The sequence below is a fragment of the Emydura macquarii genome, unplaced genomic scaffold, assembly GCF_026122565.2.
Source record: "Emydura macquarii macquarii isolate MOO-44397 ecotype Brisbane River unplaced genomic scaffold, CSIRO-AGI_Emac_v2 contig_968, whole genome shotgun sequence".
Taxonomy (NCBI): domain Eukaryota; kingdom Metazoa; phylum Chordata; order Testudines; family Chelidae; genus Emydura; species Emydura macquarii.
Window position 1 is genome coordinate 8,265,775 of NW_027131105.1, and position 26,558 is coordinate 8,292,332.

General features: G+C 41.3%; 1 protein-coding gene across 9 annotated transcripts in view; it reads right to left on the reverse strand.

The window, feature by feature from the left end:
• The window catches only part of WNK2 (WNK lysine deficient protein kinase 2), a 156,577-nt gene that overhangs the window by 32,893 nt on the left and 97,126 nt on the right, over positions 1-26,558 (reverse strand). For 7 of the 9 annotated variants that reach the window (XR_010918939.1, XM_067544096.1, XM_067544101.1 and 4 more), the window contains exons 13-25: positions 23,858-24,169; positions 19,857-19,906; positions 17,664-17,829; positions 17,461-17,577; positions 15,293-15,460; positions 15,039-15,084; positions 13,609-13,722; positions 11,130-12,343; positions 8,270-8,321; positions 7,429-7,484; positions 6,679-7,349; positions 3,240-3,454; positions 359-574 (exon numbers count right to left, since the gene is read on the reverse strand). Coding sequence is in view for 8 of the 9 variants with exons in the window: in XM_067544096.1 (XP_067400197.1) it covers positions 359-574; positions 3,240-3,454; positions 6,679-7,349; positions 7,429-7,484; positions 8,270-8,321; positions 11,130-12,343; positions 13,609-13,722; positions 15,039-15,084; positions 15,293-15,460; positions 17,461-17,577; positions 17,664-17,829; positions 19,857-19,906; positions 23,858-24,169 (3,397 nt within the window). In the remaining variant the exon portion in view is untranslated. The remainder of the gene's footprint in view (positions 1-358; positions 575-3,239; positions 3,455-6,678; positions 7,350-7,428; positions 7,485-8,269; positions 8,322-11,129; positions 12,344-13,608; positions 13,723-15,038; positions 15,085-15,292; positions 15,461-17,460; positions 17,578-17,663; positions 17,830-19,856; positions 19,907-23,857; positions 24,170-26,558) is intronic. The other 2 variants (XM_067544098.1, XM_067544099.1) reach the window with 2 other exon arrangements.

Consider the following 26,558-nt stretch of genomic DNA (forward strand, 5'->3'; position numbering starts at 1 on the left):
AGTTAGCCTTCTGTCCTACTATTTCCTTTTTCTTCAGATCTCAATAAGACAGATTCCACAAACGATTAAATCAGTGTAAGTCACGGTTTGTGAAAGAAAAGGCATAGTTCCCCAAAGACTTGCAATTCTTCTGTAGCACTGATACATTTTATGCTTTGGAAAGTCTATTTATTTTTGCTTGCCTAACTTTTTGTCATGCCTAATCTTTTAAAAGGTAAGTCAGTAAACTTGCATTTATAAAGCTAGCATGCCTACACCGTTAGTAGAGCTCACCCCTAAATCATTTAAGCTTTAAGTGATATGTACTAATTTTAGCATGTGTTGTAAGACATGCTGAACTGTAGGTACATAAAATCACCTTGGCCAGAACTACCATGTGCATGGCCTCCTTCAGTGGCTAAGCCGGAGCAGATGTCAGAAGACAAAGAGGCTTTGACTGAGCAGGGCTGCTGTGTCTGAACTGACTTTCCAAATGTGGCTGATGCGGAAGAAGTTACAGCTGTTGCTTCAGTTGAACCAGCATGAGTTTTAGTTGTTTCTTTGGGGAGAGATTCTTTGCAGTCTGACAGATTACCTAAAGAAACACACAAAATTGTAAATGCAATCATAAGGAAACTACTACAGAAAAATCAACCTTGGTGTAACTGCTAGCTTGCCTCTGAAAGAAGCAGCAATGTAAAATTCTAAAGAACGTTAAGAAACATACACTTTTACGGGTAAAACTCTGCATCTGAAAAGAATTTACATACCCCCCATCTACCCAGAGTTTGCAAGATGAAAAGCCAGTTCATCCAGTAGGTTTAATTTTTATGCAATGTTCTTAGTGTACTTTTCAGAGAGACAGGGGTATAACTCAAGAAAAGCATTGTTTTAAAAGGTGTGAGTTGCAGAAGTGCCTCAACAGGAGATGGAAGAAGCTACAGAAAGATGGAGCAGGATTAGTGAGATCCTATTCTCAACTATGAAGTGTGAAAGGGAGAGGACAAAAATGGAGAATGAGTGAGTGAGAAGCAATGGGAGATGAACAGAAGGTTGGAAAGGCAGAACTGGGTAAAAATAAATCAGGAGAAGCAGTTTTTAAAACCAGAGGAACTTTGAAATTCACTTGGGAGATGGAATGGAAGCTAGCAACGGTGACTGAGGATGGGAATGATATAATCAGAGTACATCAGCAGTAATGTTAGAGACCTCCTGAAGTTGGAAAAGGATGTAAGGCCAAAGAAGCAGCAATTTCAATAGTCATTATGAAGCGTGATTAAGGCATGAATAAAGCATTTAATCAAAGTAATGGCAGCTGGTCAGGTTCCAATAGCTTAGCAGGAAAAGGTAGAATGACTACAGGCAAGCAGATGTCTGAGGGAAAGTGTGTAGTGGAGAAGCATCCCAGTCCAGAAAGGCTTTTGCTGTACATTTTAAGATGAATGATGGTGGAGTCAGAATTACTTGACAAGAGATTTTAGCCAGAAACAAGCTTTGACCTTTTGAAACAATTCAGGTAGTAAGGTGCTATGCTGATGTGAGCCAAGTCAAAGAGAGATGTCAGGGAGGGCCAAGACAGAGAGATGGGTGTTGCTGGCACAGAAGGAAGGGAAAAAGAGTAGAGACAGCTCATAGATGGCCCAAATTGAAAAACGGATGGACATGAGAGTTAGATACCATCACAGGGAACGCCACATTGGAAAGGAGGAGGAGGTACGGCATCCCCCAGAAATAAGCCAAGTAGTTGCTTGAATGAGAAGGTTTAAAACAGAAGAGGAGTCTGCTGGAGACACTGACCTCTTGCTCAACAAGTCTGAGAGAGAACGACCAATCTCAAAAGCCACACGGAGTGAATTTGTCTTAATTAACATAGCAAAAGTAAGCAATGACTTAAAAGCAGTTACTCAGCTCTGATGCCATTCTTAGCTCTCCCTTAATTGCTTAAGTATTGCTGCAGTTTCTGTATGTGAGAATACTGGGATACAAACTGGATCATGGAATGTCATTCTCAACTCTGAATGTCCTTGCTTTTGCTAGCTTAATTTAGATACTTTTTTTCTTTTTAAGAAAAACCAGGCTGTACTAAAAACTGACATAAAGCAATTTACTTTGGTACAGAACTGCCGTCAGTGGAAAGAAGACGTATAGGATTTGAAGTACAGGTTCAAGAGAGAAAGAGCTATTCTGCCAACACAGGCTTCAAATTAACTAAGGTCAGCAGGAATTACTCCTATCCTGCAGCAGGAGAATTGGGCACTACTTATCTAAGTTTCCCTGCTCAATTACTATTTCATTGCTTTTCCAAACAGATAATGCCACAGACTCACTGTGATTGGTCGTGCAATCCTGATCTAGACATCCATATTAGCAAGTATTAGAAAACCTCTCAACACCATTCTGAAGTGCAAGGCATCAATCACAGCTTTAAATTGGTTTTTGGCAAGTCCAATCCAATCTTACAGAGTGTCTTTTAGAAAAGAAAGATCACTAGATGCCATGCACTAAATGCAAACTAAACAGTATCTAAACAGTGAATACAAACATTAATAAATTACATTAGGGAGAAAGATGGGAAAACTTAAATGGATTTGGGTTCTATCTTAAACAAAAACTGAACTGGGACATTGTTATTTTATCTGTCAAGCACTGACTGTGCTCAGTACCTATTCACAAAATACTAACTGCTTCAGAGGAAGAAATCTGGCAGTAGGTGGTTATGGAACAGCCTGTGAATAGGGAAAACATTTCTTTCCGAACCTGAGTCAAAGGCAGGCTTAGGCCCGGAAGCGTGAGGGTTCATATCCCCTCAAAAACTCTTGATTATTTTTCAATATTTGTTCTCAACTCTTCCTATTTTAATGCTGGGTGGACTTTTTATCCATGTCAATATCCAATGGTTTTTTTGGAATTCTGCGGGGGCAGTGGTGGATTATATCCAAGTAACCACACATTACAGCAATTTTGTTTTCTTCTCATCTCATTATTGCTGGCAGAATATTACCTTTCCATGTAGCCAAGCATTACAGTTAATGTAGGGGAGCCATGAGATCAGTACTGGGCAGCTGCAATTAGAGGAGGTCATGGAAAGATCTCTTAAAAAGTTGTCTACAGTATGAAAGTTTGAGTCCCTGTAATACAATGATTATTTAGCCTTTCATTACCTTCGCCTGAATTCAGTATAATTACCTGGCAAGTCAGGGACAGAAAATAAATAAAAGCACTTCTTATGGGATACAAGGTTTTAAACATATGGGACCTACTTGTGTTGGAAGGTGGAGTTTTGAGCTGTTGAACCAGAGGATTCAATAGTTTCCCAGCTTTTAATTTATTTTTGCTGGTTCTTCGCCGGCGGCCACTTGGTGGGGCTGAATGAAGAAAACCCACATTGGGGGGCAAGGGTTTGCCCAGCCGGATGTACAAAGCCTCTATTTCATTCTTCTGTTGAGTTTGCAGTTCAGCGATTTCTTTCAGGTGCCTAATAAAAAATATAAAATAAAAGGACATCATGCTAGTAATGTGTTAGAAAATGCCAGACCCAGATGGCATTTATAGTTACAGAAAACCTTCTCATGTTATACAGAATAGTTTCTCAACCTGTGGTACACGTATCCTCAGGAGCACGCGAGACAAAGGCAGGGGGTATGCGGTGAAAAACCCAGTGAAGGGAGGCAGGCGGCAGCCGCCCGCTTCCCGCCCGGTCCCAGCTCCCAGAGTGGAAAATTGAGTGTTGGGGTACTTATTAAAATTTTCAGAAGCTAGGGGGTACTTGCTACTTAAAAGGTTGAGAAAGAGTGTTATACAGCAAGCTATTCCTCATATAAGGATGTGTACATGTGTAAACACTCTATAATTGAAAGACATCTAACCCTGTATGCACATACATGAAGAAAATTAGTTCCAACGCTCTGCTCTAAATATACTCTTCAAGTATTAGGTTATATAGAGACTCCTGTAAAAGGAGGATTTTCAGGCTCTAAAGTGAACATGATTGGTTTGGAGTGAAGATCTGGAATTAACTCATATGTTTCCAGAACTTCTGTCCCTTCAAACCAAGGCCTCTGCAGGATGGGGCACGGCTCACTTGCTGATGGATTCTCTGTACCTTAAAGTCTTTAAACCATGATTTGAGGACTTTAATAACTCAGTTATAGGTTAGAGATTTATTACAGGAGTGGGTGGGTGAGGTTCTGTGGCCTGCATTGTGCAGGAGGTCAGATGAGATGATCATATTGGTCCCTTCTCACCGTAGAGTCTATGCGTCTCTAAAAGTATAGTTAAATTAATTAGGAGAAGTGCTTCAAGCAGAAAAGTGAAAGTGTTTAAATTAATAGTGACACAAGAACATGACTTGCCACCTTTCTTATAATGCAGGATGAATTGTATCTTAAATACCCTTCAAATGAATTATAGTATCCAAAAGTGAACACACATTGAATTGTTTTCTAATAACCTTATTTTCCAAGCTAAATTCTAACTTTATAGTCAGATGGGGAACCAGTGCTTCCATTTTTCTCCCATCACATGCCCAGAGAAAAAGAAACATGTAAATGAGGAAATGGACGGGTCTGGGGACTAGTAATGTGACAGAGTTTCATTTCAGGCTCACCACTTCAAATCCAGCCCAGCTCAGCAGTTGGGTTGTTCACATGTGACTACTCAGGGGTCCAGTGTGAGATGAGCTGGATGTCTTCAACCAGTTCTTATTGGATAGGTATCTACTTAAAAAATGAGTGTCCAAAGGTAATGGCTGAATTGAAATAAGCCTGAATTAGCCTCTAACTCCAAAGATTATCCAGGGTTGAGGCACTCTGGAAGGGGTTTTTGGAGAAAGAGCTGCACTGCTGCTACCGATCCTATATCAGGAGAATTCATTCTTTAATGTTTTCAATCCAGCACCTTTAGGGATTACTATGTTTACTTTTAAAAGAGAATAATGCCACTGAGGACAAAAAAATGCATACATTTTACACAGCATAGCAGGTATGAAACACTTCTCCACCTTGAATAAGATGAAAGATGTTTAAAAGATGAGTTTAATAATAACTGGCTTTTTGTAGTCACTGCTGATGCAACCATCTCACTGAAGAGGCCATGTTATCTGTGACATGCTATCATGTTCTATAGTGTGTGGCAGAGAATTATTTTTGGAAGACAGCACCATAAACAGTAGGCCGAGATGCTAAATGTAATTTAATTTACTATTCCAGATGTATTTTGATAGCAAGAAGTACTTTATACAGTGATACACTGAACTGTTGGATGAGAAGAGTGAATTCTGATTTACTTTAAAGGTAACCGGCAAAGAACACAATTATTTATACCCCCCTGTGCTTCTCATGATATACATAACCTGGACATTTTTTTCACCCATCGCCAAGCAAGTTTTCTTCTGCGTGCATTTACATTAGAAAAATCAGGTCTTGTTTACCCTGGTTTGGCTAGAGGACTCTGCAGACCACTGTATATCTAGTAGGTTTATGACACCACAAGAGACTGATGTATTAGCATTGAGTGCAGGAGATCTTTTTTTTTGGCTATACTTGTTTAAAATCCAGCTGTTTGTTTTGTTCACTCGTATTTAATTAAAAAAATCTTTCAGGTCTTAATATTTCATAAAGCAGCAAAAAATCCACTTGCCCCAGACCCATTTTGCAGGGGACTCTCAAAGCTATTTAGAAAAGAAAACAAGGGGAAATGATTAAGGGGGAAAAACAAAAGAGAGAATCCTATTACTGGGGATTCTGATTGAAGAAAGTACCTGACATAAAGAAAAAAGTTTTGCTTAGGGAGAGACCCAAATCCAAACCTTGGCTACAGACACTGCCAAACCTTGGGTAAGTTTGAATCCAGATCCAAGCTCAGTAACATTCCTCCCTCTGAAATGATGGGACCATGAACGTTTCTCCCAATTAAATCAGAAGTTGTTATTATAAAAAACAACTTTTAGTAAATGGGCTTTAGCCACAAAAATAATCTGCTTTTGGGATGGGCAAATCTCAAAAGGTCCAGCTAAGTAACCAGATTATTCTTGATTATTTTCTGTTTGTCTTGAAATAACATCTAGAGCTCTCACTCAGATTGACGCCTCATTGTGCTGGGTGCGGAACAAAGGTGACATTTCCTGCCCTGAAGTTAATTGAATTCTTAGGTTAGCAAACTGGGGCTGGATCTCAGTGAATTGGTTTTCTCTGGCTCAAAACATAGGCTTTTGAGGTGTGCTGGTATTTTCACTTCTAGCTGGAACTGAGGCCATGTCTCGGTGCTGCAGCTCTGTAGAGACACTTCCTATATCAACAGAAGGTGTTTTCCCCCATCACTGTAGTTAACCCCGCTGCAAGAGGCAGTCGCTAGGACAACAGAAGAATTCTACTGTCAACCTAACAGTGTCTACACTGGCGTTAGGTCAACCTCACTACGGTGCTCAGGGCACAGAATTTTTCACAGCCCTGAGAGACGCAGCAAGGCATAGACCAGGCATAAAAAAAGCAAAGGTGCTTAAAAAGAAATGAATGATTAAGAAAAGTTTGGATTTTGTAACTGCTCCCATTGTGGTTTGGAATCGGTATGAACTGTGCAGGAAGGGGTGGTATTTTCTCTGAATGAGTTTACCCACTGCTGCTGTTTACTATGCGTGGAGATGCTTTCTAGGAAGTCTAAACACATGCCAAGTATCCAGCTTTGTTTTACAATCCAACCTACTTCTCTCTCAGGTTCTGCAGCTCTTTCTTCATATCTGCATCTTCAAATTCCGAGTCATTGTCGCTGCTCATGTAGGACGACTGTGAGTGGAAGGATGTTATATTGATCGTGGGAATTTTTGGTCCCTGACCATTAGGCGATTCAGGGCCTAGTGAACTAGTCTGGCCAGATCTTTGCAGAAGAGGAGTTGCCTTTTTTGTGATGTCATTGGCAGTACTATTGCTCTGTGGGGACGGCCGGGTAGTAACAGACTTCCTTCGGAGAGACTCGTCGCCAGAATCACTGGAACCATGGTCAGAAAGGACATCAAGAAAAGATGCCGTCTGCACTCGCCGTATTGATGTCTTCAGATCAGGGCTCGAGGGAAGATCATCCAAGTAAACATCGGGTGGTGCAGAGTACCTTAAGCAATGTGGCAACGTTAAAGTTAATTCATCCTGGGTACTGATCACTGAAAACCTGCCAATAGTTTTGGCTGGTGTACTATCATCACGCATTTCAGACGGTTTTCCATAGGAACCAGTGTCTACAAAGTCATTTCTTTGAAGATTATTTATCTCCCCATCTGTTGTAGAAGTCTCTGTAGGTGCAGATGAAGTTTTATTCTTTGCCTCCTCATTTCTTTTAGAAGTTTCTGTTTGTTCAGCTATGGCTGACAATGCTGGAGCAACCTGGAAAAAGAATGAGGGAGATTAATTTTGAGAGTAAGTGTAGCAGACAAGCATAAAACTGTTTATAGTTTTACATTACCTGAAAACGACCTTTTGTTGTAACAGCAGAAGTTGAAGAAATGTTTGCAGCTGAATCTGTTTCATAAATTGGAAAATAAAAAGAAATTAACTGAATACATGCCTGGATGGAAAGGTTTTAGCTTAATAAAAGGGAAAGCAACACTAGATCCAGTATCCATTATTAAATACAATTTTGCATAGAAACAATGGATGATTCAACACCAAGTCTATATAATCTAGACTAAAATTAGGATATCAAATGCAAGATTTATTTAAACATTTTAAAAGCCATAATGCACGTACTATAATATATCCCTTAGTAGAAACGCAAACTCATTGCAGTGATCAGGGCAGTCCCGATAAAGATAGGTCTGAAAAAGTTCTGAAGAAGAAAGATGGAGGGAGATTTAATTGTGTACTGTATGCAGAGCTCAAATTACAAAGGTACTTTTGAGGTCTGCAACAAAGAAATAGTTGTCTGACCATGTCATTGAGCAGTGTGCATAAGGCAAGCAGGATTTGACCATAACTGGAGAGTCTTTTTTTCATATCTTTCATCTGGATCAAGTTTAAACAATATGTTGCTGAAGGTGGTAACTATAGACTGAACTAATGTCTATTTGGACCACAACAGCACTACCAGCTCTTCTTTTCAGAGCCAACCTCAAATCCTGCTACTTTTAAGAACTTCACCGGTGGAGTAAAGATCTGCTTGGCTTTCTGCTTAGCCTGTGACTTGCAAACTTCGGAACCCTATGAGAGTAAGCAAAGAGGCCCACAGGATAGTACAGAAATAGCATTGACTGTAACAATTCAAATTAGCTGTCACTGTTAACTACCTTTTCTGCTCAGTGACCCACCTTTTACTTCTGGGGAGCGGACACCGATGCTAGTCGTTTCAGACTTTTCCAACTTAAAGTGAAAGGAAACAAAATATAAAAGTGAATTCCAGTTTAACACACACTTCCCCAAAACAGGGAAGCCAATATACAGTCTCTGTCTCTGGAACTTGCAACATATTTAGAGCATATTTTAGCACCAAGTTATTTCATATAGGAATAAATATTTTACATTCTTAGTGAAATTTACCTCCCATTTTCTTCTTCAGCCACACCTTTTTTTCCCCCCATGGGAAGGTGAAAGAGGAGGAAGGTTTTAGGAGAAAACTGCAGCAAGATACTAGTGTGGGACAATCATAAATATGCACTGAGTTTAGCTATTCAAGTACACACTTATAAATGAGCACCTTGTGCTTTTTCAACCAGATTACATCCTAATATTTATGAAATTTCTTTGAAAAATTAAGGAAATTACAAAACAAATGTTTTATGTATCTGTTTTATTCCATGGCACACGATCTAATTGAAAGCACTGTCAATACTGTGATGATATTTACAATCCCTTCCACAGAGAACAAACCTTAAGTACTTTAGAAACTGGTTTGGTGACATACACAGCATACAAAGAAACACTTTCATCAGTTGCTTAACTGCAACCTCCTCTCCATTGAAACGTGGCACGTTTTTAATACTTTGTACAGTAAATCCAATTGAAACTTATGACGGGGGCAGCTTTATTTTTTGTCAGGGGGATATAAACTAACTCTAGAGTGCTTTCCAATTAGATTAACATCTCTGATCTAGCAGAAAGTGCTATGGAATTTGATATGATCCTAGAGCAGTAGTTTTCAACCTTTTTTTCATTTGCAGACCCCTTAAAAAATCCCAAATGGAGTTGCGGGCGCCTTTGGAAATCTTAGACATATTCTGCAGACCCCAGGGGGCTACAGGTTGAAAATCACTGTCTTAGAGTGGCCTCAGTATCTCATCTGAAAGACTGCATCTCATTCTGCACATGGTCCCTCACTGGGACATTGAATCATTAATGATCCAAACCACCTACCTAATCACTAGCACCTTGCACCATCTAGGCTTTCCACAGAAGTCTGCCAATAAAGTGGGGGCGTGGCCTTCTCCTACTGAGCTTATGAGAGGAGGCAAGATCACATCTGCAAGCAGTGTCAGCTTGACACTACAGAGCATCCAGCACTAGCTGTAGCATTTGCGCTAAGTGAATGCCCACAGTATGTTTAATTAGGGTTTTAAATTAAGATTGGTTTAAGAAGATTTGTTTATGATGCCCTAAGCAAATGTCACCACTTTGAATGAAATACAAATATTGAGTTTGTACCATGGGGGCAACTCACTTTTAAAGTGATGGCACCATAGGCCCCGTTTAGGACTCAAATCACTTTACTTTAGCAGTCTGCTGGATACCATGGAATTAGTCACAGGGGGATGATGGAAGGCAAGTAAAGATGTGTATCACTACTTGGGGCATGACAATGAATACTAAGCACCTTTATATTTATGGGGCACAGTGACTTACCTGACTCTGGTTAAGCTATACATAGCTTCTCAGCTCCAGTTCACCTATAAATCTGACATTTCTGTTACAACCATATTACTAGTATCTACATGTGCTGAAAAAGAAGTGTGCAGAAGTCATGGAGGACAGGTAACCAGTTTAAATGAATACATGCAAAATGATCTTGACAAATTGGAGGATTGGTCTGAATTCAACAAGATGAAATTCAATACAGAGAAGTGCAAAGTACTTCACTTAGGAAAGAAAAATCTAATGCACAACTATAAAATGGGGGAACACAGTAGAACCTAAGAGTTATGAACAGCAGAGTTATGAACTGAGCGGTCAGCCACACACCTCATTTGGAACCGGAAGTACGCAATCAGGCAGCAGCAAAGAAAAAGAAAAGCAATACAGTACAGTACACTGGGTCCAATTTGGGGCACCCCGATGCAAAAAGAATGTGGACAAATGGGAAAGAGTCCAGAGGAGAGCAACAAAAATGACCTACAAGGAAAGGTTGAAAAAACTGGGCACGTTTAGTCTTGAGAAAAAAAGACGGAGGGGGGACCTGATGACAGTCTTCCTATATGTTAAGGGGTATTATAAAGAGGTTGGTAATCAATTGTTCTCCATGTCCACTGAAGGTAGGACATGAAGCAATGGGCTTAATCTGCCACAAGGTAGATTTAGGTTAAATACGAGGAAAAACTTTCTAAGTATAAGGTAGTTAACCTCTGGAATAGAGTTCCAAGGGAGGTTGTGGTGTTCCCCAGCATTGGAAACTTCCAAAAACAAGTTGGACTAACGCCTGTCAGGGATGGTCTAAGTTTCCTTGGTCCTGCCACAGAGCAGGGGGCTGGACTTGATGACTTCTTGAGGTCCCTTCCAGCCCTACATTTCTATGATTCTATGCATGAATGAGGAACAGAGTATAACAGACAGAAGCCAGACAGGCAGACATCACCCTCTTTCCCCTATCAAGGCTTAGACAAATGCTCAAAAAGGAGCAAGCTCAGTCATTGTCATCCCTATGAAAATATTTTACATTCTTTAACCACCAAGATTGATCACCTCTCACCTCGCTCCCTTTAGAAACAGGACTTAAAAATAAATGAAACAAACTCAGTTAAAGGATTATACCAATCTTTGAACCCAAGAGCAAAGTTTAGTTTTCGCTAACGAATGACCAGTGAAATACTTTGAGGAGTCAGAATAAAGCTGACAAATTGAAAATAAAAGCAGTGCTGAACTATGGAAAGCAGTAAATGGAGGGCACAGACAGAAAGTAAGCTACTATGGCAACAAAGCAATTTAGAAGTGCTCATAGATAGAATTATCTGCATATCCTACCATTGGTTCTTTGATTCTGGACTCTGTTCTGGTATGGCCAGTGGCCGTAGCATTGCTCAGCATGGCAGAAGTTTCCATGTCTGCTGGATTTATGGGTATAAAAGGCACAGTCATAGCCTGACTAGCCAATACAGGGTAAGGTGGCATTCCAGCAGGGACAAGTGACACAAATTGATCCTGAGCAGTACTAGCTTCCTGGCAGGTGTCTACGACATGAAGGTCTGGTTCTCTTAAATCCAACACAAGTGTGGAAATTAGTTCTTCATTAAAAGGTGGTAAGCTAACAAACTCGCTATCACCCTGCTCTAAAGGTACGAAGCTGTCTGGCGTCCCTGCGGATGCTGAAGTAGGAACATACTCTTGGTACAGTAAATTGCGCAATTTCTCATCGAGGCTTTTTATCGTGTTGTCAGCAAAATCAACTCTGGGTGGCCCTTCTCCATCTGACTCCATTGCACCTGGTTGCGGCAGCAGACCGAGGCCCTGGGCAGTGCTGGTGACTGGCTGGGTCGGGATCAGCGTCATTTGCTGCTGGGACACAGCTACCGAGAGCTGGGGAGGACTTTGAAGCTGAGAGCCGGCCAGGGACAGAGGCTCAGAAACAAGACTCACAGGAAGCAGCTGGTTCACAAAGGGATGTTGCATCACACCAGGCTGACCAGCCTCTGTCAAATGGGGGGTTGGTGGCACGGGCTGGAGCTCCAAGACGACGACATCAGAGACAGCAGGAACTGTGCCGAATTCTGCTGCTCGTGGGGGGACCGTTGCAATCGAGCTGGGGGGCCTGACTGTACAGCATGAGATCTCCACATCGGGAACGCAAGCGTCTTCGTCTGCCTGCTGGAACGTCCGTAGGGAGGCTTTTGGAGCAAGCGGAGCATCAGAGGGCTCCTCTAGTGAAGTCACATTGTGGGCAGAAGCGTCAGCCTGACTGGGCATTATCAGCTGTAGCGGAGTATGTTCTGGTTGACTGACATTAGCAGCAAACTGTTCTAGGACATACGGTGCAGTTCCTGGTAGCGTCGCAGCTAAAATTTCTGCCTTGTTCTGTAAAACAGCTGACAACCCTGCAGCAGGGACTTGTGCCAATGGAGCAGGCGTTCCACTGGGGCTGCCATACACACTAGTTTGATCAGGAAGCTGGTGACAAAATAAGACACTAGGTGTGTCTGTCACAGTAGAGCTCATCTGCTGGTCATCAGACGGTTCTGCGTCTACAAGGAGTAAAGACACCAATTTCACCTTTCACAGTGTATATAGAGGGCAACATATAAAGTAACCACAACATTTCTTGGTCAAGTTTAAGTACAGCAGGTCCTGAACTGCTAAACATTTTTTTTTTAAAACAGAAAACTACTAATCCAATAATCAAATAAGGATCTCAAAGTGCGGATGACAGAAAATATTTCTGTAAAAGGATGCAGGTTATTAAAATAACTATGAATAGAAATTAAATTACACACCTTACTCTTAACAGAGTTTAAGAGCACTCAGACTTTTCTCTAACTAATCAAAAGACGGTACATATTTTAGTATAAAACTATATGCTCATGTAAAAGGTGTGACCCTACAAAAAAGCTCTTCACGCTGGATATGATATACATTCCTATCCATTTTGAGTGGGTATTGTATTGTACTCCATTGGCTATTAGTAGTAATAGCCCATTGCTTATGAACTACCAGTAAATTGAAGTTGTTAATACTGGACTGAACAGTCCAGTAAATTGAGGTTAATATAAAGGTCCTACAAGACTATCTAGACTGCGAATTATGTGACCGGTACTTCAGGTTCCTTTTTTGACTTGTACAAAGTTCTTAAAGTTCAAGCTATATAAACACACACCTTTGGGGGCAAGGCTTCCATGTTATTCTGGACCTCACTGGTGCTTCTCAACCTGCTCCCCCAAAATCCACGGCTGATGAACAACTAAGATAAATGCTGCCCTAAGCCAGGGGAGACACACCCTTGAATGATTCCCTCTTCCTTTGGCGGTGGTGGCCTCTGAGCAAGTGGTGATGGTGAAGATCAAAACCAGAAGCAAGCATCATTTTTGCTGATGGATTTGGTGGCATATGTGGTTTATGAATAATTTTAGAAGAAACTTATTGCAGGTATTGTTTAGCCACAGTGTCATGTAGCTTAGCTAACAACTACAATCATGCATAGTACTTCCTTTGCAAGTTAAACTTTGTCTGGTTAGCCACACACGTTTTGTGGATTGTAGCAGTCTGAGTTGCAGGGAAGTAATTAAAGGAGCACTAACAGTGTTGGTATCCTTTACTGGCCAACTTGTGAGGTAACACTAACAAGACACTCTTCACACTCTGCCTCCTGCCATGTTACAGCTAAAAGAAAACAATCACGATGAAAGTGTGGGAGGGTAAAGGAAGAAATGACACAGCTGCCTCTGAGAAGACGAGGTTGATTGCCCACACTCCCGTTCCCTGAGATAAATGAAAGCTTTAAGTTCATAAGTACCTGGACCTTCCGGCTGTTTACTCTGAAGAACTGCTGGGGAGATTTCTGGTACTTCCTCAGCAGGGTTTTCCACAACAGGGCATATAATAAACCACCGTTTTCCAGTATGTAAAACTAATTGTGAAGAACAAAATAAAGGGTTAACACTGTATTTGTTTTGGAGCTTCTATGCAGTACTTTAAGAAGGTGATAGGATCCAAATCAGACTTGCTCTTGAAGTGAATCTCCCACATTTAGGAATGGACATGAGTCTCTACAGTATTAATGGAGCTTAAAAATAATGGCTCATAGCAAAAAAATGATCTTCCTGAGATGGAAAAAAAGTCCTCTACCTTTCAAAAGGCCATACTAGAATGGGACCCAAGGCCAGATCCAAAGTTCACTGAAATTGCTATAACAACTCCCTTTGATTTAAATGATGTTTGCCTTCGGCCTTAAAGTGAACTAAACGTACTGTACAGAAGGTTTCTGTAATTAGAGAAACTGCTTTTTTGGTGATATTTTATGCAACTTACTTTAGCTATTTTCCTACATAAGAAGTGTTGTTTTATCACTGCTCTCCTACATTCATCTTGAACTTTTACTCCCTCATTTACATGTATCAAACCACACAGTTTTCAAAATTTTATTTACAAATCAATAAAGGCAAACAGTATTCTTTAAGATTGACCAGCAAGTGTGAAGTATCTCAGAGGAGCCAGACAAACTGTGTACAAAGCCTAGTGTGGGAGGGACACCCATTTTTTTCAGTCACTGAAGCATGTCGTGGGGCACCAAAGAGGTTTTCCACACACACAAACTCAGAGAAGTGGCTAGTAAACAATGGTGTGGGCAACACATGACGACATGAAGTTTGGAAAACAGACTTCCTCTGGATTTTATTCCTTTCTCCAGTTTATATGATAGAGGGAGTGAAAACCCACACTGATGCCTTCCTTTCTCTGGGAAAGTGATAATATGCCCATATCCAAAAGAACCAGACTTCTCTCTGGTAATACGCAGTTGGCTGAAACTTCCTGGTTATAAAATTCAATTGCATCTGCAAACATTAAGGCTGAAAGAGCCAATCTCTGTTAATCTTCTCTTGCAAGCTTAGTTATTGTTGAGAACAAGGAGTACATTATATGGAAGGTTCGTCTCCATCTGCTCAACTCCACTTCCAGTTAGGAGGCATCAGGGATCGCTGCCCGTTTGTAAAATTCGTATGTTCCCCATGCACCCAAATGCTGGTTTAATCTATTTTAGCCTTGGAATTTCAAGGCTGCTAATGGTAACCGTAGCTCTTATCAGGCCTATATTTTCAGGACATATTCCAGTCACCTGTAATTGGTGGCGTTATCTTCAGACTGCTAAAACTTCTGGACAGTCTAATATTACCTAATCACTGCCTTATCGTGCAAGACTAAATTTGTACTCAAAAGCACTTTTACCATTCTGCTGATACATGGGTGCCTTCACTTGAGACTGCCGATTCTCCTGTTCAAAAAAAAATATGTTTTTAGACAAGTACTAATGCAGGAATATTTTTCTAAGGAATATTTGTGTTGCAAATCTTAGTTGAGCAGAGGTTGGAAAACAAATGTAAAATGTAGTAACTACATTAAGGAAAAAAAATCAGATTTGATATTAAGAAACCCCCTTTTATTTGTGTGTTAAATAAAGACCAGACACACAAGATTCTTACTTCATTCATTTCCAGTCTACAAGCATCCTGCTGGGGACTCGTTCCCTGATCAGAACTTCTTTCTCCTTCTGTATCTTCGCTGAGCATATCTTCTGCTTTATCAATAATATCTTTCATTTGTTCAATGAATGTCTCTTTCTCAGTCTGCAATATGAATTCATTCTCTACCTGTACGGGCACATTAAGATAAAACACTGTAATGACTACGGGTCAGTACTCATTGTATGGTCTTACTTAGGTAGAAGTTTGCATCTGTTGTACAGAGAGCACGTGCATCATTCTTCATGGGAACTAGAACCTAAAGAGACAATATTCTTATTTGTTCTCCGGCCAAAGTGAATCACTTCTGTTACAAAAAATCAGTCAGACTATTGGCCTGGAGAGTTTGATGCAAAGTGAACACCTTGCTTCTCTGGGTAAGATACACCATCTTGTTTCTCATCTCAGAAAGGAAAGGCTTTGTTACAATAAACAGACATTAAAAAAAAAAAAAAAAAGACACACAGCCCTATGCTTACAAAACACAGAACCTGGCTTTCAGGGTTGCTTAATGCCCACAGTTCCTGTGGATCTGGGATGGTGGAAGCTCAGCCCCCCATCTGAAAAATCAGTGTCACTGCAGGTACGATCTAGAACAAAACCAGAGCACAGTACAGAACAATGTGCCCCATAAGCCCTGCAAACCTCAGAAGTAGGAAGATTTTGTTGGGGTTAGCACAGGAAAGAAAAATCTTGATCTCTTTAAGGATGGCACCTCCACTGTCCCTCCTTGGGGGCTTGAGGAGTGGGGTGCTGGGGATGTTTGGCTGGAAAGCATGCAGCAAAAGCTTCTTGGCTCGCATGCATCCAAGGGAGGGCTTAAGAGCCCTTCCCCCTCCTGGGGCACCACCATCCCACTCTGCTCGCTCTGGAATTAGATTAGGACTGGCTGTGGGCACCATACCAGTGGCTTTTTTGCAGCGGGAAGGAAATACTTCCTCACTGCCATACTGGCCTGGGTGGGGTATGTGTTTTCACCTTCCTCTCAGCAGCCTATGAACCTGGTGCATGAGTTTGGTTGTAAAATTTTGTTGCAAGCTGTTACGTGCCCCGAGCAGGTAATTGTTCAGCAGTGGTCTGGTTCACTGATAAACCAGAACTGGAAGAGGACAGCTAGCAGCAAATATCTCCAATAGCTGGTGATGGGACACTAGAAGGGGAGGGCTCTGAGTTATTACAGAGAATTCTTTCCCAGGTGTCTGGCCGGTGGGTCTCACCAGATATTCAGGGTCTAACTGATTGCCATATTTTGGGATCAGGAAGGAATTTTCCCTGAGGTCAGATTGGCAGAGGCCCTGGGGGTCTTTCGCTTTCCGCAGGAGCATGGGGCACAACTCACTTGCAGGTTTAAACTAGTGTAAATCATGGATTCTCTGTAACTTTAGAAGCTTTAAATCATGATTTGACGACTTCAGTAACTCAGCCAGAAATTAAGGGCCTATTACAGGGGTGCGTGGATGAGGTTCTGTGGCCTGCATTGTGCAGGAGGTGATCATGATGGTCCCTTCTGGCCTTAAAGTCTATGAGCAGAAGGCATCTCCCAAAAAAGCTGGGGCGCCTAACTTTGGTACAGCCAGGTGACAACCCCTCTTCCCCATCCCCTTAATTCTTCTGTGATGAGAGGGTGGTGGGGTCAGGTGAATAAGAGGAAGGGCTGATGTCAGCCCTCCCTCAGGTGAGGGAGGAGGACCTGCACTGGACAAGTTATTGTCCGATAGTTCCCAGATGTGTTACTAAATAAAGTTGTGACTTGGTTAAACCACATTTCTGGTGCCTTGTCCTTCTTGTGGTGTCCAGGACCATCAGGGTCATGCTTTACTTTTCAGATGATAAGCAGGGCCAGTGGCACCACCTGTTAAGGTTGCTTGACACTTCCTATTATAAGCCCCTGCTTTCGATGTTTATAGCTTAACAGAAGTCACTTTTGGGCTGAATTTTCCAAGCTGGGTGTCTTTTAGAAAATTTTAGCCAAAATGGTCACCGGTTTCTGGAGAAGGAGACTGGGACTTGGATGAGGAACCAGGACCGGGGAATGGACAGGATTGGGACAAGGTCATATCGGAGAGGACAGGGCAAGAGGGCTTGTAGGCAGAAAAATCTGTGTCCACCACAGCGCGTGCGCGCCTTACCATGTAAGTCGCAATTTCTTCTGGTGCATCACCATCTAAATCAAATTTAAAAGTCACCATTTTGTGATTGTGTGTTTCCAGCTGACATTCCACCATCTTATCCCCTGTGTTACACACCTGTAGGAAAAGAGTAACATCAATCATTATTTCCGGGGCATGTCCAAGAACAGAAGTTCAGCCTGGGACAAAGAGGTTGTACTTGCATTTAGAATGGTCAGCTTTGGTCTGCTTGACTTCTCCTGGCGTGATCGAATGCGTGTAGATTTCTTATGTTTCTTTGAAGGCTTCCCTTCTTGCTTTCCACCCCCACTCACTCCTTCAAAGCTGTCACTCATCTCTTTACCTGAAGTAACATCGGGACTCATGTAGCTTTACAACAGGGAAGGAAAAAATAGCCACAAGGGATGGGGATGTGGAAAGAGAAGGAGAAGAAGAACAGTGAATACAGGAAAATAGGGGACCTGCTTTGCAGTTAAACTTTTGAGAGCAGCACATCTGGCCCCAATTCTGCATAGCACCTAAGCATGAGCATAAGAAAACACATGATGCGCCTTGCACTCCACACTGAAATCGGGCCTTACTTACGTCTGAGGTTGCTACCTTTAACACTTCACTACTTTCATGTACATCTGGTATAAACTCTTGTCTTCAGGGGCCCTTAGAGTCCATCTTTGACCTGCTACTGTTTCCCAAACTTTTATTTTCTTACCCTTCTTCAGGTTCTACACTGCAGTGGTGAAGGTAGAATGTGCCTTATCTAGAAACCATCACATTTTTATATCAGTCAGAGATGCAGGGAAAGGGTCACAAGAGAGTGACATTAAATACTGAACACAACTTGTGCAGCTACTGACCACTTTACTTCTAGACTTGTTCTTAGTCTATGAAGGTCCAACAAAAAATGCCAATGTTTATGGGAGTTTATACATGCACCCTGTGGAGAGAGGGCATCAGGGTATCGCCCTAGGATGTGTTCTGATGTAAGCAGTTCTTAAATGTTGCCACAGCTAGGAAAAGGAGTTTTTCAAATACCATAGCTAAGGAGGCAAATAAAAATTCAAGAGAGATTAACCACTAAATATTTGGCATCCCTTCGTATAAGAGATTGTAGGATAGCATACTGACTAGGGATGAGTGAACTCACGTTGCCTAATTCAATCATACCAAGAATTTTAAGTTTGCAAGTTACTGTAGCCTGAAAAATGTAAATTCCACTTTCCATGAAAAACACAGAAGAACGGAAAGTGTCACAAAAAACGCCAGACACACAGCTCAGTGGCTGGAAGCCTTAAAAACACTACTTTTCCTGTGTCAAGGGTAGACTGAGTTTATTTTCCTTCCCTAGAACCTTCATGGTTTTTCCAGTGGCATTCAGCCTGTAAAGCAGAAAATTCCTTAAAGTCAGGTGGAGTTTTAAGGCTGTAGGATTGTTTGTATGCACTTGTGTCAGTCTGGCTTTTTTGCTGAAGTAGAAATGGGGGCAAAGGAAAACATTCTATCCTGAATACACAGGGCAGACTTCCCCCGATCTAGAAAGTGTGTTCTTTTTTAAGTTGAATCCTTCTTGGGGTGTTACAGAGAGCCATGAATTTAAGTTACAGAACAAAAATACATTTACAAACTTGCATTTTGCAAATCCTAAAATACAATAGTTTGAAGGTGAAGACAAATGTCAACTCCATGAGTTTGGTTCCTCCCTCAGGCTCATAGACATAAAAAGACTGGATATTAAAACATTAAGACAGGAAGTCAGGCCAAATATTATTATTAGTAGTATTACAATAGTACCTCAAGGTTCCAGCCTGGATTAGGACTTCATTGTGCTAACCATGCTAAAGACAGAGCTGGCCTTGTCTACAAATTAAAATGATGCAATTGTTGCTATACTGATATAGTTAAAGCAGGACAATCCACCCCCTAGCATGGAAGCAGTTATCAGTATAGAGGTGCCTGATACTAGTATTAGCTATTCCTGGTTGGAAAAGGGAATAACCTACATAAAGGCAGGCACCTTTATACCAATATAACTGTAACCACACTAGAGATAGTGCCACTTTACCTATTTGGACAGGGGGGAAAAATCACACAACTAACCAAAACAGTTAAAGCAGCACCATAATTGTGTATACACCATGCCTAAGACAGAGTCTCTGCCCCAAAGAGCTTATGGTCAATATTGATAAAACAGACCAACCCAAACAGTTAAACTTCATATATGCAACTCGTTACTTTCCCCAAATCTACCCCTTACTATCTTCAATCTGTCCATGTGCTACCAACCTAATGCTCCTAATCTACACTTTGTCCCACCCCACCTCACAGACAGAGCTTCAGGCACTGGCTTGTGAAGGGGGAGAAAGAAAAAATTTCACATGCTAGAGAGATTGTAAGGATACCTTTCACAGCTCAGTGCTAGGGTTTGCTGTTTTTCCTGTATTGCATGCTCCTAAAATACAAAGAGAAGTCATTTAAATACAGACATTGGGCAACATTTCATATACTGTATTTGCTTATGAAGAAACGTGACACTTTGTAGATCAAGATATCTGGCAGAGCAGTTTTGGGGCACGCACTTAAAGGGACATTTTCTGAAAATAAGATTTTAATCCCACACCATTTTGTTTAACTCGTTCTCAGAATTTGGAATGCCACTAAATTGTTCTTTTCTACCTAAATGTTGCTTTTGTTCCTAACATTTGTTTTGGAGCACAAGCCAACATGGCAATTGTTTGTACACAATTATTGATATTAAAACCCCACTTTTGGAATCGAGTTTGTTAAAAATTTAATTCTCTCATTGCTCACTCGGCGGCAAAAGAGCAGAAACCAGAGAAGGTCTTACATAAATCAGCAGTTTAAAAAGAGCTCATGGCAATAGAATAGTGGAATCCATGTGTCATTACCTACCTGATCTTTTTTAAATGGATCCAAAATTTGACCTAACCACCTTATTATTTTTTTGCAATATCCTACAGTAAAGAAATGCATATGGCAGCAATATTTAATATTTTCAGTACGTTTTGCTTATTCTTGAAAAGTGCTTTATGAATTTGGAATAAAGGAGAAAAGCAACACTGACATGCTGGGCTGCCTTACTGCCCTCTTCTGCCTTCTCTACCACAGAAAGATTTTCCTTTGAAAACAGTTCCCCACTGGTGCTATCACCGTTCAGTGCTAGCACAGACACCCGTGCCAGCTGTCACCAAGATTCTAAGTATCTTGTGGTGGAGACCTTTTCCGAGCAGAGTTAGATGAGATGATATTTAAAGCACCAATGGTTGCTGGAGCCCTCTAGAACCCCTACCAATGGAGATAAACTGGGGGTAGCCACAGCAAGACATTTTAATAAAAAATCCTAGAGTAGGCACATGTTCAGGAACCAGGTCAGAGAGATGATCCAGTTGTCCCTTTTGGCCTTAAGCTCTATGACTCTAAGGGTATGTCTACACTGCACAGTAAGCTTAGGTCTGCGGGTCCCAAGCTTGTGGACTTGGTGTTTCCAAGTCTGTGTTGAATATCCACACTGCACTGTAAACCTGGGCCTGATAGCTGGGCTAACACATCCCTATGGCACTAGGCAGATCTTCTGACTTCGGTCTGTACCCACAGTGTAAAACGATAGGGCTTGGGCTGGGACATAGACCCCTCACAGACTCCAAGGACCTTGGTCGTGAGTGCTTGCTGACCTGAGTCAGACTGATTTGTGTGTAGACAGAAGGGGCGAGGGCTCAAACCTGAGTCAGAGTTTGGGCTTAGTGTGCAGTGTAGACATATCCAAAGCTCCCTGAATCCTTTATGACTGCCCAATAATGTTAAGAGTCTGCATAGCAAGTTAAAACCTGTAAGCCTCTAAAGGATAACAAGCTCATGTTGGCTATTGCTCATGGTCCTATAAGCCAGCTGTGCCAAACTTGACTGCTTTTTCAATAGCATTACAAAATGAATGAGCAATAAGATCACAGACACAACACATTCAGATTTTAGTAATGCACTTGATCAAGTGTATTACAAAATCTTGCTTGCCTGATCAAATCAAAATTGCCAGGGATATGAGCACTGTCACATGGATTCAAACAAAAGAGAACACCAGACAGAAGTGTTATGGCAAAATGGTAATGAAATGAACTGTTTTGAATTACAATATATGAGACTGATACGAAACTCTCCTTACAAAGGGTTATCCCTACGAAATCCTTAGCAAAAGTATTTCCCAGTATCTGACATCAGCACTGCCGTCAAGGGCTACTTTGATCAATTGGTCCGTATGTGGATGGAGACTCACAGACAATCCAGCTCCGGTGGACATTGGTCATAGTTTAACCTAGTTGAGGAGTTCCTTTGTTTTGCAGAGCAGATGGACAAGAAGGGTTAACATGTAGGGTCATTGAACTAACCTGAGCCCTGTATAGAGAAAAATGGAACCATGTGATAAGGCCAGGTGCGGCTGTAGGATGGGGATTTTCCAGGTGACAGTATAGGGCAGGGAGGGTTCAAGTAAATCTGGGGTCCCTAACAGACACTCAATTGGGCCTCCGAACTTCAAGAATCAATGTGCAAATCTTCCCTTCAAACCGCTCTTCCACATCACATGGGGAATGGAAGGCCACGGGAGCTGATCCCATGAAGCAAGTATGGGAACAGGGGGTTTATCCAGAGCTGCTGTGTGTGGATGGAGTTAGGGAAATAGTGGATGGGGGTTTCCAAGGCCATGATAAAAAGAGTAAAGAGATAGCCTTATGCCTCAGGGGCCTCTAGTTGCCATTTCAGATTTCTCAGAGAAGCTTGTACTCCACATCATGTTACAGTACAGCAATACACTGTATTTCAAAGCTCCCAGAGTACTGTAGGCCCCCCAACAGAGACTGCAGGTTTAACAGCATTGTCTGAACTGGTTCTGGCGCTGGGGGTATGCAGAACACAGCAGGCCAGAGGAGAAACACCCAGAATCGTTACTGGATATAGCTGGGATTTGAGATTTTTTTTTGCAGGTGAAACTCCAGGTTCATCGTTTTGCTGATTTTGCTGCCTTTGTTTTGAGATCTAGGACTTGTGTGAATGCACTGGGCTGGAGGTAAGTCTTCATGTTGCTAATTTCCCTAACAAGAAAGACACACACTTCAAATTCTTAAGGTCTTCCACTGCTTGGCGAAGGGGCAATGGAAATTTATCAAAATGGGAGGTGGATTCCAGGGGGGCGCCACAGCATTTGGCTGTACGTTCAGTCTTATTTAACATCTGCACTGATGAAATGGAAAAGGGGGTTAACAATACCTTAATTAAATTCTCAGATTGTTTAGTGCTAAACTGGGAACAAACTGCAAATACCAGTGAGGACAGAAATACAAATTAGCAGCTAAATTGCTTTGAAGAATGGGCAGAAAGAGAGATTGAGCCTGGAAAGATGAAATCAGTTGCTTCAGGGAAAGATACTCCAAAACAGAGATGCTCTATGGGGGAGAGAAACTTGGAAAGCAATAGTGCTGAGGAAGATTTCAGGTTAGGAGTGGACAGCAAGTTAGACATTGGTTTGCAATCTGACATAATAGCCAAAAGGCCAATACAATTTTGCTTTGCATATTAATATGCATTGCAACATTGAAGGGAAGGCAATATACCTGCCTCAATCTTTGTCAAGACTCAAAGTTAAACAACTGAGTGAGGTCATGCAAAGAAAAGCCAAAATAGTGATTAGCAAGCAGGAAAAAGTAATTGTGTTACAAAGAAAGACTAAAAGAGCATATATAATTTGGTTACATGTCTACTAAAAAGGGACATGGTAATATCTACCAATTGTTGAAGAATCCAAACCATCATGAAAGGAGTGAAATTGAGGGCAGTAACAAAACGATATTACACTACAAAGTAATGGGATGGGGAAAAAAAGATTTAGGCTGAACATCATGAAGAACTTTTAGACAGTGAGACATTAGATTATGGAACAGTTTCTCAAGGCAAGCGGTGGAAGCCCCATAGATAGAAACATTTAAAACAAGACCAGACACCACACTGGATGGAGCTGTATGGAACACTCCCACACTAGCCCCTGGGAGATGACCTAATGATCTATGAGTATTATTTCCATACCAGTTTCTATGCTATCTTTGCCTACCTGCCAATTGAGGATGAAGGGAGTACTTCATAACTGAGTTGTCCAGGTGGCTTATTACTCCAATGAATAACTTTAAGGAGAGATTTCCCAGGTTACAAAGTATAATATGTAATCTCCAGCTACATATGAAATAATTGCTAAAATGATGGTTCCAGGCAATAATATATCATCTAAATTAAGTGGCTCTTATGGAATGAGCTTGGATAATCAATCTTGTGAAATAATTTTATATCTATAAAGGACATTAGTGGCAAGATTGGTAAATCATTTAAGAAAAAATGGTTCTACCTCTTGAGATGACTCTGTAACCGACTGGATAGCAGAATATGGAGCCGGGACCTGCTGCCCCAGAGGCTGGGAAAGATCTGGTTGAAGCTGCAGAAAACCAGTAGGCTGAAGAGGCAGACAATGATCTACGGGCACTGTTGCACTAACTGCAGCAAGGTTGCCATGAAATTGCGAAAGATTTTCTGGCCCGAGGCAGGGAGGCAACATTTCAGGTTGCAACTGCAAAGGTGGTGGCATAACTATCGAAGGCTGCACTGGCATTACAGGCATCTGGGCTCCAATTTCCAAAGCATATTGAGGATGTCCAATAATCTGTTGTAATACAATAGAGACCTATTATAAAACCCTCTACTCAGGGTACTCATGACTCATTCAAGTCCAGGTGTAAAAGCCATCTTTGCTAATGAATTAAACCTTTATAATCCTACAGTGAGAACATGTTTTTTTTTTATGGGACATGGAAAGAAGGGAGCCATAAAGAGTTATTTTCAAAATAATCAGAGTTAAAATAAAATCAGAGGCTGGTACTTATATAAGTTATGAAGGTACAACAAAGAGCATGCATGCCTGAGGATTTATATACTACATGAGTGCTTATTACTTTCCTAATGATATTTGCAGGAATCACGCAAAAACTAAACTTGATCCTGCTCAGAATTTCAAAACGCTACTTATATCCCATTTCCTTGAATACTTGGCTCTATTTCCATAAGCCTATGGTGTGCACGTGGAGAAAAAGACGACAACACTTAACCGAGTAAACAATATTCAAGTTGAGTTCAAGATGTATTCAAGATGGCAGGGTCTGATGACATTCATCCTAGGGTACTTAAGGATCTAGTTGAAGCAATCTCAGAACTGTTAGCAATTATCTTAGAGAATATCTAACGGATGGGGGATGTGCCAAATGACTAGAGAAGGACAAACATACTACCAGTTTTTTTAAAAGGGAACAAAGAGGACCTGAGGAATTATAGGCCAGGCAGCCTAACTTCTGGAAAGATATTGGATGAAATTATTAACCAATCAACTTGTAAGCACATGGAGGATAATTGGATAATAAGGACTAGCCAGCATGGATTTGTCAAAAACAAATCATGCCAAAGAAGCTAATTTCTTTCTTTGACAGGATTACTGGCCTAGTGCATGGAGGAAGCAGCAGATGTCATATATCTTGATTTTAGTAAAGTTTTAGTCACAGTCCCACATGACAGTCTCATAAGCAAACTAGATAAATGTGGTCCAGATGAAATTACTAGAAGGTGGGTGCACAACTAGTTGAAAGACCATACTCAAAGAGTAGGAATCAATGGTTCTCTGTCAAACTGGGAGGGCATATCTAGTGGGGTCTTGGAGGGGTCAATCCTTGGTCGGGTACTACTCAATATTTTCATTAATGCCTTGGATAACAGTGTGGAGAGTATGTTTATAAAATTTGCAGATAACACCATACTGGGAGGGGTTGCAAGTACTTTGGAGGACAGGATTAGAATTCAAAATAACCTTGACGAACTGGAAAATTGGTCTGAATTCAACAAGATGAAATTCAATAAAGACAAGTGCAAATTACTTAACTTAGGAAAAACTGAATGCACAACTACAAAATGGGGAATAACTCTTTAGGTTTAGTAGTGCTGAAGAGGACCTGGGGATTATAGTGAACCACAAATTGGATATAGGTCACCAAAGGATGCAGCTGGGAAAAAGGCTAACACTCTGGAGTGTATTAACAGAAGTGTCATATAGAAGACACAGGAGATAATTGTCCTGCTCTAATCAGCAACGGTCAGGCTTCAGCTGGAGAACTGTGTAAAGTTCTGGACACCACACTTTAGGAAGGATGTGGAGAAATTGGAGAAATGATAAACGGTTTAGATAAACCTGACCTATGAGGAAAGGTTAAAAAATTGGGCATGTTTAGACTTGAGAAATGAAGACTGACGGGGGACCTGATAACTGTCTTCAAATATGTTAAGGACTGTTATAAAGAGGACTGTGATAAAACGGTTACCTACCTTTCCATAACTCTTGTTCTTCGAGATGTATTGCACATGTCCATTCTACTACAGGTGTGTGTACCCCTTGTTCATACTTCTCAGAGATTTTTCCCTCAGCAGCACCTGTTAGAGTAGCAAGAGCACCTCCTGGTGCCTCGAGCCATTGCATGCAGGTATAAAGGGCTACACTACCCCTAATGCACTTCAGTTCCTTCTTAACAGAAAGACTGCGATAGAGAGGGGAAGGAGGGCAGGCTGTGGAATGAACATAGGCAACAAATCTCGAAGAAACAAGAGTTATGAAAAGGTAGGTAACTGTTTTTCTTTGAGTAGTTACATGGGTAGGTGAAGCACTCCAAACTGGATGTGGGCTCAGAGTCTACTTGAATAGGGATAGTAGGACCATCCATCAAAATCTGGCATTTTCTCTAGACTGATGAGAGACTGACATAGTGGAAGGCAAATAAGGTAACCGACAATCAGGTTACCATCCTACAAATGTCCAGTTTGGGTACGAGAGCCAGAACGGCCGTGAAGTTGCTTGCAATCTGATTAAATGAGCCACCACTTTACTTGACACTGTAACATCAGCCAACTGGCAGCATAAATGAATACAGTCAGAAATCCAGAAAAAGATCATCTGGGTGGATACTGCATGGCCCTTTTTTCTGTTGCAAAACCGCAATGAAGAGTTGAGACAAAGA